Source organism: Schistocerca piceifrons, chromosome 3 (assembly GCF_021461385.2).
Source record: "Schistocerca piceifrons isolate TAMUIC-IGC-003096 chromosome 3, iqSchPice1.1, whole genome shotgun sequence".
In the NCBI taxonomy this organism is placed as follows: domain Eukaryota; kingdom Metazoa; phylum Arthropoda; class Insecta; order Orthoptera; family Acrididae; genus Schistocerca; species Schistocerca piceifrons.
The window spans coordinates 609,879,534-609,895,786 of NC_060140.1; the positions used below are offsets into that span (position 1 = coordinate 609,879,534).

The following is a 16,253-nucleotide window of genomic DNA, read 5'->3' on the forward strand; positions in this document are numbered from 1 at the left end:
GGTGAGGACAGTGACTAATGAAGGTTGAGGTCAGGATGGTTATGGGATCACAGGATGTATTGCATGGAAAGTTCCCACCTGGGCAGTTCAGAAAAGCTGGTGTTGGTGGAAAGGATCCATAGTACACAGTCTATGAAGCAGTCACTGAAATGAAGGATGTCATTCTTGGCAGCGTGCTCAACAACATGATGGTCCACTTGTTTCTTGGTGACAGTTTGTTGGTGGCCATTCATGCAGACAGATAGCTTGTTGGTTGTCATGCCCAAATAGAATGCAGCACAGTGGTTGCAGCTTAGCTTGTAGATCACAGGACTGGTTTCATAGGTAGCCCTGCATTTGATGGGATAGGTGATGTTTGTGACCATACTGGAGTAGGTGGTGGTGGGAGGATGTATGGGGCAGGTCTTGCATCTTGGTCTATTACAAGGGTATGAGCCATGAGGTAAGGGGCTGGGAGCAGGGGTTGTGTAAGGATGGACAAATATATTGTGTAGGTTTGGTGGATGGCGGAATAGCACTGTGGGGTGGGTGGGAAGAATAGTGGGCAGGACATTTCTCATTTCAGGGCACGACGAGCAATAGTCAAAACGCTGGCGGAGAATTTAGTTCAGTTGCTGCAGTCTTGGGTGGTACTGAGTTACGAGGAGAATGCTCTTCTGTGGCTGGATGGTGGGTCTTTGGGAGGTGGTGGGAGACTAGAGAGATAAGGCACAAGAGTTTTGTTTTCGTACAAGGTTGGGAGGATAATTTCTTATAATAATAATAATAATAATAATAATACTGAAGCCTTCACAGACTGTAATTAGTCTTTTTACTTCTTTTCCACTACCCCTCCCCCCTCCTCTCACCAACCACTCCCCTCACTCCCCTGTCCTCTGTCTAACCTGCAGCACTTCCTGGCTGGGATACTCCTCCTGGCTGGAATTTATTTCTAAGGCAATTGATTTTAAGTTCATTTTTTACTATTATTATTGTTATTATTATTATTATTATTATTATTATTATTATTATCATCATCATTTTGGATGTGGGGTGCACAACATCATAATCATCAATTCCCTGGCAAAAAGTCAAAATGCTGTTTTCGTGAGGAGAGGCTGAAGGCTGTCCCTACATGCAGAATGGTTTAGAATGCTTTAAAGTCTGCCTCCTCTCTCCAGTACTCCAGGGAACCTGTGTAACATTGGTGGCAGTGACTGTTGGGGTTGGTGGATATATCTCCAGCCAAACCAAGCACTACCCTGATGTCACTATATAAGATACACACAGCCAGAATATACTGGGCCCAAAGTGACACCACACACTTATAGTGATGGTTCCTCCTGCCGGAGGAAGAAACCAAGTGTTAAAGGACTGTGTCCCATGCACAGTTTGGTGAGCTGCAATTCCTTCCATTAGTGAGGTTGGCACAACGTCCGACATGGCTGGGGTGTTGATTTAAGTCACGACAGTTTGTTTCCCACCGCCTCCAACCATTGTTTTCCACTGAGATATTATTTATCTGTAAGATAACGAGATGATGGAATGCAAAGGGTTGGCACATACATACACCACCATCTTTGGCAACTTTGTTGGCTATGTCATTTCCCCTTATCCCAACATGCCCAGGTACCTAGCAAAAGATCACATCCTTGCCACTTCGTTAGAGCTGCTGTGAGCAGTCTTGGATGGGCTACACTGACTTGTCTGCCATACATATTTGGTGGACTGCTTATGGTGCACAGAGAGAATCGGAACACACAATAAACTTTGTACTGCAATGCCTGTGAATCCACTCCAATGTTATCATAATGCCATATAACTCTGCACCATAACTTGTAATTTGTTCCAGAAGGTGCACTTTGAAAACCCTATCCAGGAAACAGCTGAACAGCTGAGGACATTCTCTTGCTGGTACCTGTTAGGGTTGGGATACTCCTCCTTCCAAGTTGTGGGGTACTGTCCATCAAACAAGATCTTACTGAAACAAGACAGAAGCTTGACCTTGAGTGCGGACACAGATGACAGAGCATGGCATATATAACTAATCAGGTACTGGAACAGTGTCTGTGGCTGTGGAACAGTTGACTGCAATTTCCATAAGGGGAATGGAAGAGTGTAGATCTGTTTACATGAAAAGAAGTGGAGTTTCCTCATTTCCATAGACCACCAGAATACCTCGAACACAGGAATTTGTCTGGATGATGCAGTGACAGTAAAAAAGTGTTCAGGTAAAACTTCAACCACGTCTTTAGGTGTGTCCACAAAGGTCCCATTTCTCAACAAAGCCATAAGGTGAGGTGTACTGCTCTTGCCTGAATTTCACCTTATTTAGGCCCAATCTTGCACTGTGGAAGCTGCAAATTTCTTCTGGAATTTTGTCTTGCATTCATTTATCCCTTGTCTCACTTGTGCCTTCACAGATCTGAAAGCACAAAGGTTTTCTATATTAGATGGTATTTGCATTTCTGCAAAGCTGATGCCTGGCTCTGAGTGCCAAGCAACATTTGTCATTCCACCAAGGGACAGGGTGTTAACTGAGGAATGGAATTTGAGGCAGCTCAGCACGGGTGATATTGTCCACCATCACAATCGGGCTGTTCAAAGAAGACCTGCTGACTGTATTGCAACCACTTTCCCATTTGAACTATCCACCTTCGCAGTCTCCTATCAACCATTGTCCGCGTCAGCAGACGCATCAACACTGGAAAGTGGTCACTGAAATGCAAATCTGTGGCAACTCCCCACCGAAATTAGTCTGCAATAGCTGGAGCGCAAAGAAAGATCAATGGATGAAAATGACCCTGTAGCTAAGGAAAAGTCTGCCATCTCACCATAGTTCAAAATGAAGATATTCTCCAACGTGCTACAGAGTTGGACTACTGGAGCAAGTCATAGCCAAGCCTTACAGCACATTGTGTGCACTGAAAACCCACATGAGGAGGAATGGGCACAGGGAGTGCCTGGAAGAGTTCTGTCAGTGCATCTAGATCCAACAGATTGTAAGATTGTTCACTTTTTTGTTCCATGATCATGCATGAATTATCTTGGTATGTTACACCATAAACTATGAATGGAATATAAATAGAAATTTTTGTGCAATTCTTATTCCTTCTCATCCCGTGCGACGCTAAGTCTCCCTTGACCCACGGTTCTGGGTGACTTTCCTGAAATCACCCCTTTTCATAGACCTCTCAAGTCCTTTTCCTTCACCACTCTTCCTTCTCCTTCTGCCTGAAGCAGGAGCCACTGGCTCCAAAAGCTTGCAAATTACAACCATCCTTTATGTATGTGTGCTGCACACTGCTTGGTGAGTAGATTTTTTTATCTATCTAATTAACTAATTTTGTCAATAATTGATTGTTTTCATTGTCATCTTATTTTAAACTCTAACACATCAACACAACACATGTGCAATCCTTGAACAAAAAGGTTATCTTTAAAGCTAACACTACAGGAATAAACTCCCTAATCATACATTTGATCAGTGTTTTCACCAGGGCAAGAATTAAATAGGAACTATGGTAACCCTCAACATAATGTAAGCACATTTTACCTAAAGTAGTGGAGGAAGATGAAATGCAGAAGCAAACTTGCAAGAACGATCTGTAAAGTAAATATTGAAATGTTGAGTGATCAGGTAACAAAAGAATTTAAAAAGTGAGGAAACAGGAAGAAAAATACAGAAAACAATGTAAGCAAAGAATAAGAGGCACACAAAATTGAAACAAGCACACATAAATTGGACAGCTGCAGGATGTCAGTTATATGTTCCACAGAGTATAACTGTGGCCTCTCTAAATGATGAGGAACAAGTCAATCTGTTTATAAATATAACACAATAACTTAGTGAAAACTATGACCATTTGTGTGAACTTTTTTCACACTAACCTTAATATACATTTTTAATTAGATTTAGCTCCAAGTGTGAACACACACACACACTTATTATATCATTATGAATTATTCTATGGAGTAGAAGATGAATTAGTGTGTTCACATCATTGAGGTAAAACAAAGATTTATACGACTGAATACTTCACTGTTTTCTGTGCCACTCTACAGATGAATGGTATGGAACAGTCGAACAGTGTGGTCATTCATTCATTTAAGTAACTCATTTTTGAAAACACAAGGGATTATATGTATTATGAGGCAGTAAATCTGTATAACTTTTTCATGAACTACAAGAGGTGCTGCAGTAGACAACACCCATTACCCTTAGTACATTCTTCCATGATATCAACACTTTCTTCCTCAATGAAAGATTTCCTCAGAATTTTATGTCATAATACCTACGCAACTGAAAACAGTAATAGGAAATCAACTTTTAAACATTTTCATTTACAAAATTTGCTGTTACTTGTCATGTAAAGATTGCCAAGTTTGAATGGTTAAGTTTGTAATGTGTGACCTGCACTTTTGGTAACCAATAAAAACATCCAAGAATTTAGAAACTTATGTTTACTGCACTGATTTTTATCACACATTACTTTGATGGAGGTGGGAAATTGTTAAGGCCTTGTGCAGTACACACAAGAAAATTTTATTTACCATTTTTAGTGTTTAAATGTATCCTTAATGCTTCATTACAAATACATCATCACAAGGAGAATTACTTCAGCTTCTTGGGTGTACAATGACAGGTCATAGCAAAACAACCAATGTTAATCACAGTAGTACATCTGAAGATGCTGATTCTTTACAGTTACAAAATTACCCGAAGTTACCTAATGTGGCGCTTTGCATTCTTTTAGTCAGATGGGATTTAAATCGATAACCAACAAAACCAATAATTTGTAATAACTTATTTTCTGGAACACAAAACTGCCTTCTTCTTCTTTTTCCTGGCCTTATTCCATGTCTACGTGTAGTCAGCATGTTAACTCAGGTTTGGCAACATTAGTGGTTGAGAGTGGCTGAATGCCCTTCCTGTCGCCATTCCTCTCCCTGAAACACAGTAGTGCACACCATCTGTCTGCATCTAGTGATATCCCATGTGAAAGTGAGAGAACATTTTTGAAGAGTTTGCAAGCAATGTAAGGTCTAGTTTGGAATATCAACAATATGAAAAGGATAGATTGCTACTCACCTTAAAAAATGACACACCGAGTAGCAGACAGGTACTATTACAAGACTGTTTCATTGTACCTATCTGCAACTCAGTGTGTCAACTTTATGGTGAGTAGCAATCTGTCCTTTTTGAAGTGCTAGTGAAATGCGTAATTGAGATGGGATGTGGAGACCAACCCAGTATTCACCTAGGTAGATGTGGGAAACCACCTAAAAACCACATCCCGGCTGGTTGGCTCAGTGGCCCTAGCCATTAACCCACTGGGCAAATTCAATCTGGACCCACTGTCTCCTCGAATCCCATAAGCACCGTGCTAACACACACGGCTTTCCTGATTGATCTCCAAGATAATACTGCAAATTGTGCAATTAAATTTGTTCTACATGTGACAGAATATACCAACTGGCAATAAGAATGGCCGACAGGTCACACTTACAAGATGGAAACCATTTTACAAGATGGAAAAAAGGCTATAATTTGTAGCACCATTGTGTGTACACTGTGTTTCAGAAGAATAATACATGTTCTGGGAGGTGGTAGTATAGATTAATTCAAATGAAATATTCCATATAACACGGGTCCCATTTTTATTGGTAGCAGAGGCACAGCCGTTAGAATGTAACGAATACTCACAGAAGGTGCTAAGTAAATGCAAATGATTCAGTTCAAAGCTGATTTTCATAAACACTTTTTGACATCAATGTACTTTTGAATTCTCTTGACAACACATGTAATTCTTATGATGTTATCTTGGCATTCTTTTATGAGTGCAGCACTGTTCCTAATCACAATGATCAAACTGTTCCTTGTGTGTCATTCTTCTTTGTAGACTATGCCTTTCAACCATTTCTACAGGTAAAAATCTAAAGGGGTAAGGTCCGAGGACCTCAATGGGCAATAAATGTGGCAATTTCTGCTGATCCATTCCATCATACTAGAAGAATATACCCATCCCTGCCACCACAGAAACCTCTTCTAATAATGCTGGAAGCTCATTTTCAAGAAAGTCTAGATAACAGGGCTTTGTGAGATGATGTTGTAACACAAATTCCACTATAATATCACCACCTATAATAGTTACTGTACAGTTTGTGTGTGTGTGTGTGTGTGTGTGTGTGCACGCGGGGGGGGGGGGGGGGGAGGTGGGAAGGGGGTACAGTTTTTGTGTGTGTGTGTGTGTGTGTGTGTGTGTGTGTGTGTGTGTGTGTGTGCGGGGGGGGGGGAGGGGGGAGGTGGGAAGGGGGAGGGGGGGAGGGAGGGAGATTGAAAGTCATCAAATACAATCAATATCATACAGACCTGGAATATTATGAACTGTAATGGCAACAATCAACAAGAGTATTCTCTTCCACTGCTTATTTTTTGTTTCTTCCACAATATCAAGTGTTGAACCAGCAGTGAAGGAACTATACGGGTCTTGTGCAGGAACTGTAGCTGCTATTCTTCTCCGTGAAACAGCAGCTGGACTTGTAGTTGCATCTCCAAAACCTATGTTACAGAAAAATCACTACATCAGGCTTCATATCAATATATCTTCAAAAATTCTCACTGTTATATAATTACTTCAAACAAAAATGTTCCGTATAAGAACATGTATTTACTACACATCAGATGTAGAGCTATTTGTGCAGTTGATGTCTTCTTTTTTTTTTAATTTTATTTTTGATTTAGCTGAACATATTTTAGTAATGTTGAGTGGTCTCTCTTTTTCACATGCAATACAGCTGCCTGCTTTCAAAAACTAGAAATGGTGAAATTTAAAATTTTAAGTTCTTTATGCTACATGAAATTGTTCCACAAAAAAGAGAGGAATTACAACAAGTACATGACTGCCTGGTAGTGCACAAATTCAGAATTTATGCAGCAAACTGGCATAAATCAAACTGCTTTCATATTACTTCATCATACACATGAAATTAATCACAGATAGCAATATGGCAGCGAAGTGCTGTATCAGTGATCCACACGGTTCACAGCTTTATTTCATTTTACCTAATCCATCCCTGGAAACACTGTAAGTTATATTGCTTGTATTAAAGATTGCTGAAAGAGATCCAACATTTACAAAATAATAGTCCAGTTCTTGAAATCCCATAGAACATAAAGAGGAGTCAAATTGGATTTTGTGTAACTGATGCAGTCTGAAACACTGAAACAAGGGCAAATATTGTTATCCTGGAAGAAATATGAGATATTAACCATAACACATACACAAAAATCTTCCATGGTTTAGAGTAATGTATTTGCCTGACACAGTTGATTAAATCTCAAATGCTCCAGTCTACAAAAGTGCTATGGAAAATGGAACATTTATGTATATGAGTTTCAAGTGTCAGACTGAGTTAAAAAGAAGGTACAATGTGTATCACAGTTAAAGGCAAAAACTGATGTAAAATATTTAGTCAAGAGAAGTAAAGAAAACAGAATCATAAATATGATGACAGTAATTGCTGCTAAAAGGACTACCACCATATTTCCACTTACTGTCACATAGCACAGTCTTTCGAGAGCAATGCACCAACAGTCAAAACAATATTTATTCGACAGAAGTGTGCAGTAAGAATATTACATAATGTTAACTGAATATCTTGCAGAAACATCTTCAGAGGCATAAGTATGCTCCATTACATACTAATATACTCATTCACAAATAATATCCTTACAGAGTAAATTTGGGATGAACAACAAAATTCGTGTACCTAAAGTTAGAAGTAAATTTAATTTCTACATAGACTATGCATCCATTTCCATGGTTCAGCATGGCATTTTCTATTCTGGAGTGAGAGTCCATAACAGGTTGCCAACAGATATGCAAAAAGTTGATTTTACATGTATTCAAAATCAAAGTAAAAGGGTATGCAACTAACCATACCTATAATAATTTATCAGAATATTTGGACTCAACATCTAAATACTATTAAACAGGTTTTGAATTTGCCAGTATGTTGACAACTGATAGTATTCTTCATAAAGCTATGTACAACCTTATTTTGAAGTATTAGATAAAAACAGCAGCTAAGTAGCATAAGAGGAAGAACAGTGGATTTTCTTCTTATATACACATATAAAATAATCTAGGAGTAAATTCCTATAATAATTTGTGCTGGCAAATTAGGATGAATCATAATTAGCTCTTAGTATCATTCACAAAAGTTTCCTGCAGTAGCTGCTTCAGTTTGTTAACGTATGACATGCCTACATGTCTAAACACTTTCCTTATGAAGGAACTTATAGAACATGATGTTTGGATGAGCAAATGAATGTTTCCCATTCATTACCACTAATACTCATCCTGCCCCCATGGTCTCATTGTCAAGTTTCTACTTATTTCCTATTTCTGAGCTTTAGAAATGAAATAACTTAGCACAAACAGCTCTACGAGGCTTCATTATATGAGACTGATTATCCTCTATCCTATTACTTAACTCCACCCTGGCAGCTATTGCCATGTGCTAATTGAAGTGAAACACTTTTGTATCGGATCAGTCATTATAATCATTGTTAGCACAAATGATAAAATTTTGAGTTTATCATTGTTCTGGTGTCAGCAACAATAATTCCACATACACATTTTTTCCAGCTATTTTATTTATCTTCTCAATCTACATCATAATGTGCTCATTATGGTGCTCAACATGGTATTCTCCACATCCTATGCAACCATGGCACTGTCTCATAAAGTTGTTTTGTAGCTGTTTAACTAACTCAGTGCTGTTTGATTAACCCTGTGGTGCAAATGTTCACTGCAGCGAAAAGCTGTCAATGTCACTTCTTTGATGTTTTCAATCAACTCTGAGGCTGCAAATGCACACAGTGCATTCCAGTGTACACACTCTACTGGTGCTGTGCCCTGCGTGCATTTGCAAGCTCAAGACTGACTGAAAACACCAAAGAAGTGTCCACTGCAATGGACATGTGCACCACAATTCTTGCCACGGGGGCTTCTTCAGTTTTGATAGGTGTCTTGTACACAATGCTTTTCACATGAGCTCGCTAGAAACAAATCCAATTGGGTCAGATCTGATGAACAATCTGGACAATGAATAATTTTTCTTCTTTATCATCCACATAAGCAAGCATATTTTTTTCCTAATCAGGAGTCTATACAGTTTGTGATTCTCGCTGTTGGGTTGTGATATCAATTTCTCTCAAGTGTCGGAAAACTTTTGGAAACTGTGCGTGTATCATGTGCCCTCTTTGTGGGTGTTTAGCCCAATATGATCTATCAGTGTTCCCACAGTTTCTACCTGCTTGTCCATAAAAAAAAACTCATTATGGTTAATTCCTTAACAAGGTACAATTTCATTTCACTAGAGATGATTATCTTACCACAGACTTTTACATCAAGTAGTGACAACACTACCATACCTGTTAGATCATCCGCAGTGTATTAATGGGGTTTCCCATCCCCACGCCTCATGATGTATGCCAACACGTTAAATGGACTATCTTGCACTTCTATTTTAGAAACTATGTACAAAGTAAATCAGTTTATTACATTAGGAAAAGGTTAACAGTTTCCCATATTTCAATGGCAGAGTTATTCTACAACATGTTTGGTTTCATAACTTTTTACTTAGTTATTTCCACACCAGGGATCCTCATCTCAAATTGCTCTTGTCCATCGTTGCTGAAAGTTTGTGTCATTGTCACAAAAAAATCACAGCTGAACCAATTGTGCACATGCAAGATTGCGCATGTATAATAAAATCTCATTTGTAATAAAATCTCTAGCCTACTGTCATCAACCTGATGTGAACATTCAAAGAAACTAGTCATTTTATGGCTCTTCTCTATTCCTTGTCCACTAGCAAATTTTTTCTGTCCTTTTATTAACAGTATTACCAGCAGACACCAAGAGTAAGACACTGACCTGCCTGCCTCCATAGGTTACAGGTTAACATTAGTGTTTGCACATTCAAAAATCAAAGGTTCAATTCCTGAATACCACATAATATTTTTATGCCATGAGAAGATGTAATATGGGACTCGCCACCCTCATGAGACCAAATCAGAAAAGTATGTGGTGAAACTGACATGCATGCAGCTGAAGAAGTGTCAAATAGAAAGACTGAGCTTTATACATTTATTTATAATAACAGCATAGAGCACTTTTAACACATATTGACAGTCACCAAGATAGCCTCATAGAATGTATCAGAAAACAGGTGCAGTGTTGTAGCAAAGGAAAATTTATTCTTCTTGTTGCACAGAAAACTTCAAAGAGTAATGTTGGCACTGGATTCATTATAAGCACAACTGTATTATGAGGATACTTTAAAATGACAGTTTTAAGTTGGGGGTAGGAGGTGGGGAAGGAGCATTTTTAAATAGTTTAAGATACCAGCATCAGTTGGACCTGAACTACCTCATTTACGACATAACCAGACTCAGCAAGCAACTGTAAGGTAGTTACCGAATAATTTGTGTACTCCACTTTGTTATGCATTGTGAAATGCTCATTGTTTCCTTTTCTTATTTTGAAATGAATGAAGAGGCTAATCCTGGTCACTCACAGGGATCAAGTACAACTCTCATAACACCAGAAGGAATTAGTGATCTCTATGACCAAGCATCGGTTCTGCTTTTGCAGAAGCATATAATGTAGGTTTAGCTGCCAAATTTGTGAGAGGGAGGCAGTGACTGTTCCCATGCAATGCTCCTCTCCCCTCGAGTTCTTGCTTGTTTACCCTCAAGGGCCTTTTCCATTTTATAGTGTCCACACTATCGTGTAAACTAGGCTATGTATTTTTCTTCTTTTTATCAACAAAGTATCTACATTTGTAAATACATGGATTGGAATAAAGCAGAAATCAAATGTAAGATAATTCTAAAGGAGAGCAACATACAGCTTTATTTCATGAAAACCTTACACTGCATTAGTCCCTGAATATTATATGAACTAGAACTGATTGTTTATTATGTTATTCTAAATGTACAGTTTCATTCACATTAAATCGTATAGATAGTGAAAGCAGAGGTACCTCATATGTCAGTATACCAATGGAATAACTATTTATTTGAAACACTACAAATTCTGTATCAGCAATCACTTTCTCACAAGATGCTTTTTGAGATTTTCACGAATTTGTCATTTTTTTCTCTGTACACTCTTAAGCAAAAGAAATTCTAGTCCCTACTACATAAAATGACTCTCCATTATCTGACAACAAATTAAAAGTGTTGGACCATTATATTTACTTGTATTTATTGCATGAACATCGGAATAAGGTATGAAGTATATTCCACTAATTCTGTTTGAGGCCACTTGGTTGTCAGTGTTTTTGTGGTTCTTAGCACCCTGAAACTATCAAAGAAGTAATTGATATGTGAAGTGTTTTATTTTAATATGAACTGCTTTGCCTCATGCCATTAACAACGTTGATATTTGTAGCTGCCATCCTTTTTGGAGAAGCTAATTGAATCTCTCTTATGCAACTAATTATTTTATTGTTTCACTTTACACTAAATATGTTTCACCAGATTTCTGATCTCAAAACAAATCACATGAATAAATGTTTGTTGTTGTTGTTGTTGTTTTTTTTAAACTATTTGGTCGATGTGTCACTATGATATTTGGCACTCACTGAAGCCATTCAGATTACCAACCATCAACATGAAATACAGAGGTAACAGCAGATTGATCTATAGGAGGGCTCTACTGAATACTACTTATATATTTATCCGAGACATACCACATCAAAAAGTTGCAAAGGTAACTAATATTAAAAACAGAAGTTCTCTTTCTAAACTAAGGAACATAATTAATGATAATTACATGAAATATATGATTCATAGAATCTCAACAAAAGAGAACAACTGTCATAGACCCATTCCCCATCAATAAAAAAACTTCTTGTAGCCATTCCTAATGTTCTTAAATATTTCATCTTTTGACTGCTACATGATTTTCTTACTAATTGTTTGTGGGAAAGGATTCATTGAAAAAAACTGAAATGAGTGTTTGGCATCATTGGCCGGGAGGCCCCTTACGGGGCAGGTCTGGCCACCTTGGTGCAGGTCTTATTACATTTGATGCCACATTGGGCGACCTGCATGCTGGATGGGCATATGATGATGAAGACAACACAACACCCAGTCCCTGAGTGGAGAAAAGCCCCGACCCCACCGGGAATCGAACTTGGGCCCGTAGGATGGCAATCCGTCACGCTGACCACTCAGCTATCAGGGCAGACAAGGATTCATAGAGTGACAGTATCTGCTCTTCTTTTCATATGTTATTCTTGTGCAGTTTTCTTTACGTAATAATAAGTTTGCTTGTTATGAATGAACTGATTATTTTGGGTGTGGTCTCTGCTATTCAAAATGTACCGGACTAAGGTGTTCTTCATTTAGTAGGAAATACTGTACTTGCAGGATTTCAGTGTTTAGACCACACTCCAATACCTGTCCTAGGTACGTGATAGTACAACATTTTTGCCATTTTTGGCACACATTAGAAGGAATATCAGAGGGAACATAGAGGATGGAGTATAACTTTCAGTTTTTGTCTCTTATGTAGGATGTGGTCGGACAAAACTCGGTTACAGCAACTGGAAGAGGCAATAGATTTTATTTTCTGTAACGCATCACTCAAATCTTCTTTGGACACTGAAGCAGACAAGGGACAAGAGTACCATGGAGTGGAAAGCTGCAGGTTTTTGTGCTCTTGCATGCCGTGACTAAAGAAGTTATTACTGTGTCTGTTGTCATAGCTATTGTCAATGGTAAGATCTAGGAAGTTTATAAATTTATAATCAATTTCCACTGTGAACTGATTTTACATTGACTGTTTAGCATAGAAACTAGCTTGGCTCAGCATGAACAGAATTCCAACTCCACATTTTCTGCACATGTACTGACTGAGAACAACTATCAACCACAGCCTCTTGTTCTTCACTTAGCAGACAAGATCCTAAAATTTAACTATTGGAAGGCCTAGTAATCAATTAACATCTGGCCCACAGTCCTGATTTAATACTTAATGATCAAGCACAGCTCAATATTTGCCCTCCTTCTGAACTTCACTTACCCCTCACATTTCTCTAATTCTTCACACACTGACTGTTCCACCCTATTCCTCCATTTTTTCCTATACTGAACTTGTTTTATTGTGATAATCAGTACAGTTTATATATTCTGTTTTTTATAATACGTACATCCTCCACACAGTAAGAGAAACATTTTTCATGTCGCTAACATACAAAATATACACATTGGTGGTACCACCTGCAATGGTGCAAACAGCACAGGGACTGGACCAGTCAGCAGCAGGGTAACATCCTCTTCTCAGATGAGAGCAGATTCAGTCTGAATAGTGATTCTCAATGTACCTTCATATGGCAAGAGGTGGAAACGCATAATGCAACCAGGAACATGATTGTTTTGGTGGTCCAGGTGTTAGGGTGAAGGGGGCGTAACGTTGCATGAGCATAATCACCCACAAATCTTTTAACACAATACACTCATTGGTCAACGTTTACTGTGAATTATTCTCCTCCCCTATGTGCGCCTTTCCAGGGCTGTATTCGAGCCTGACTACCTTTTTATGGATGACAATGCATGAATGCATCAAACGGTGCAGGTGGAACAGCTCTTCGAATGAGAGGATATTCGGCGAATGAACTGGCCTGTCTGGTCCCGATTAAATCCCATCAAACACACGTGGGATGCATTGGGGAGACACAATACAGCAAACTCACATGCACCAATGACAAACTAACAGTTGTCAACTGATATGGTGGAAGAATAGATTGCCCTGCCATAAGAACTCCTTGCCAACCTTGTGGGCAGCATGGAAGAACATTGCTGAGCATGTACTGCTATCAATATAGATCACACACCCCATTAAGAACCATGTCACAACCACTTTTTATGTCCAGGGGACCAAAACGAATTGTAGTAGCTTCAGTGTAATTACTGTCTTTCAACAAGGGAGTCATTTCTGTTAGTCTCACTACATTTTTCTTTCAGTTACCTTCTGTACTAACTGTAGCAGTTCTTACAATGTAAGGTCCAAGTTTCATTGAGCTTCACTCCTTGTCAGTGGCACATCACACGAAAGTTACTTTTGGCTCAAGTTTTGCACACCAGTGTAGTTAGCTGGTTCAAACAAATGTAGGTTGCAGTAGGGTAAGCAGAAATGAAGAGGCTTGCACAGGATAGTGTCCAAATGGACACTTTGCAACAACTGAAGCATGTCATCAAGTCCAAATGCTCAGGGTGTTGATGGACGTCATCACTCTGTTGCAGGGTAATGCCCATTCATGTGTTGTCATGGTTGTTTCAAATACACTGTAGAAGTTTTGCTGGAAAACCCTTACACATACTCCATACAGTCTTGATCACTCCCATGTGATATCCATATTTTTGAGTCCTCAACAAAGACAGTCCAGGCCATTAATTTGCTTCAGATGAAGTGCATATTTGGGTATCATGGTTCCATAGGCAGCCCCAAGTATTCTTCCATGAAGGCTCTGACTGCCTTATCTCTCAGTGGGATAAATGTATTACCATTATTGTTAAAACAGTTTACTTACTTTTTCTCCATCTGCCTCACTTTCATTTGATTGCCAGTTACACTCAAGCCACATGTAAATTCCCTCTTGCAGTGGGCACTACATAATCAAGAGTGGAAAGCTCTACTCACATATCATTGCATTCAGTCTACTCAATCGCTAAATTTAGACACACAGGGCATCAGAGACTTTAAGAACATTTATTGAACGTAATGGTACAATCTTGCCACTCTTTATTACCCTTCATTTCATTATTTACCAACGGCACCTAACTTGGGGCATCTCCCCTATAAGTACACTGCATAAAAGAACTAAAGAATACTTTTTTGAAACCGTGTAACTGTCTCCCACTGTGAGGCAGAAGTTGGAAGTATGGCACAAAGTTGCCTACAACATTCCTCTGTAATGATGCAAAAGTGTGGCACCCTGCAATGGCATACTTAGGCTCACCGATGCTTCAAACAACAAGGTGTCGATACATGTGAGAAAAAGGGCAGAGCTCAGAAGTTCACGTGAAAGGTTGGTTAATGATGTCACACTGGCACCAAATCTAGCACAATTCTGCCATGACACCATGCACATATCACAAGAAGGAAAGGTTGTCATACATCTTCTTTCCCACATCTCACCCTTTGTCTTGACACCACCGTGATAAAGTTCAGAAGCATGATGCCCAGCATTTTTTTTTTTTTTTTTTTTTTTTTTGTTTTTTTTGTTTTGTTTTGGTTTTACGACGCAAAACTGCTATAGTCATTAGCGCCCGGTCCATGAATTAGGAAACAGTAAAAAACCGAAATTGAAAACCAGCAGCAATGGGAACGAAAGTCATAAAATTGAAGAAACTAAAAGCAGAAGGAAGGCTTAAAAATCCACTACAGAAAGGGGTTGATTGTCCCCAAAAAAACTTCAAATGACTGACGTCATTTCACTGGCACTAATAAACTCGAGAACGCGGTCGGCTGAGCGCGTGTCATCTGCTAAAATCGACGATATATCAGGCGATAGCTGTAGACGGGAGCGTAACGGATTAAAATAGGGGCACTCAATTAAAAGGTGTCTTACCGTCCACAGCTGAGAGCAGTGGGGACAGAGTGGGGGAGGATCGCCGCTTAAAAGATTTCGGTGGCTAAAGAGACAGTGCCCTATCCAAAGTCTAGTTAAAATTACCTCCTCCCGACGACGCGTTCGGGAGGAAGAGGTCCAAGCACAAGGAAGAGCTTTCACGTCCTGCAATTTATTATGGGGAAGTGTCGACCAATGTGCGTACCATAAAAGAACAACTTGACGACATAAAACGCTCCGTACATCGGTGAAGGGAATCGACTGAATAGCTGGCCGAAGAAGAGAGACTGCAGCCTTGGCCGCTGTATCGGCCGCCTCATTCTCACAGATACCAGCGTGTCCCGGGAGCCAGAGGAACGCCACCGAAACGCCCCCCATGTGGAGCAAGCGCAGACAGTCCTGAATCCGGTGGACCAGAGGGTGGACAGGGTAAAGAGCTTGGAGACTGAGGAGAGAGCTGAGAGAATCTGAGCAAATAACATACTGTATCCGCTGATGGCGGCGGATGTAGTGGACAGCCTGGAGAACAGCGTAAAGCTCCGCAGTATAAACCGAACACTGGTCGGGAAGCCGAAAGTGATTTGGGGTGTCGCCAACAATATAGGCACTCCCTACTCCTA

The 16,253-nt window shown here is 39.5% G+C and overlaps 1 protein-coding gene across 3 annotated transcripts in view; it reads right to left on the reverse strand.

Moving 5' to 3' along the window:
- Window positions 1-16,253, reverse strand: part of LOC124789392 (zinc transporter ZIP11) — a 431,807-nt gene that overhangs the window by 339,556 nt on the left and 75,998 nt on the right. For all 3 annotated transcript variants that reach the window (XM_047256725.1, XM_047256724.1, XM_047256726.1), the window contains one exon: window positions 6,353-6,541. In XM_047256725.1, coding sequence (XP_047112681.1) covers window positions 6,353-6,541 — 189 coding nt within the window. The remainder of the gene's footprint in view (window positions 1-6,352; window positions 6,542-16,253) is intronic.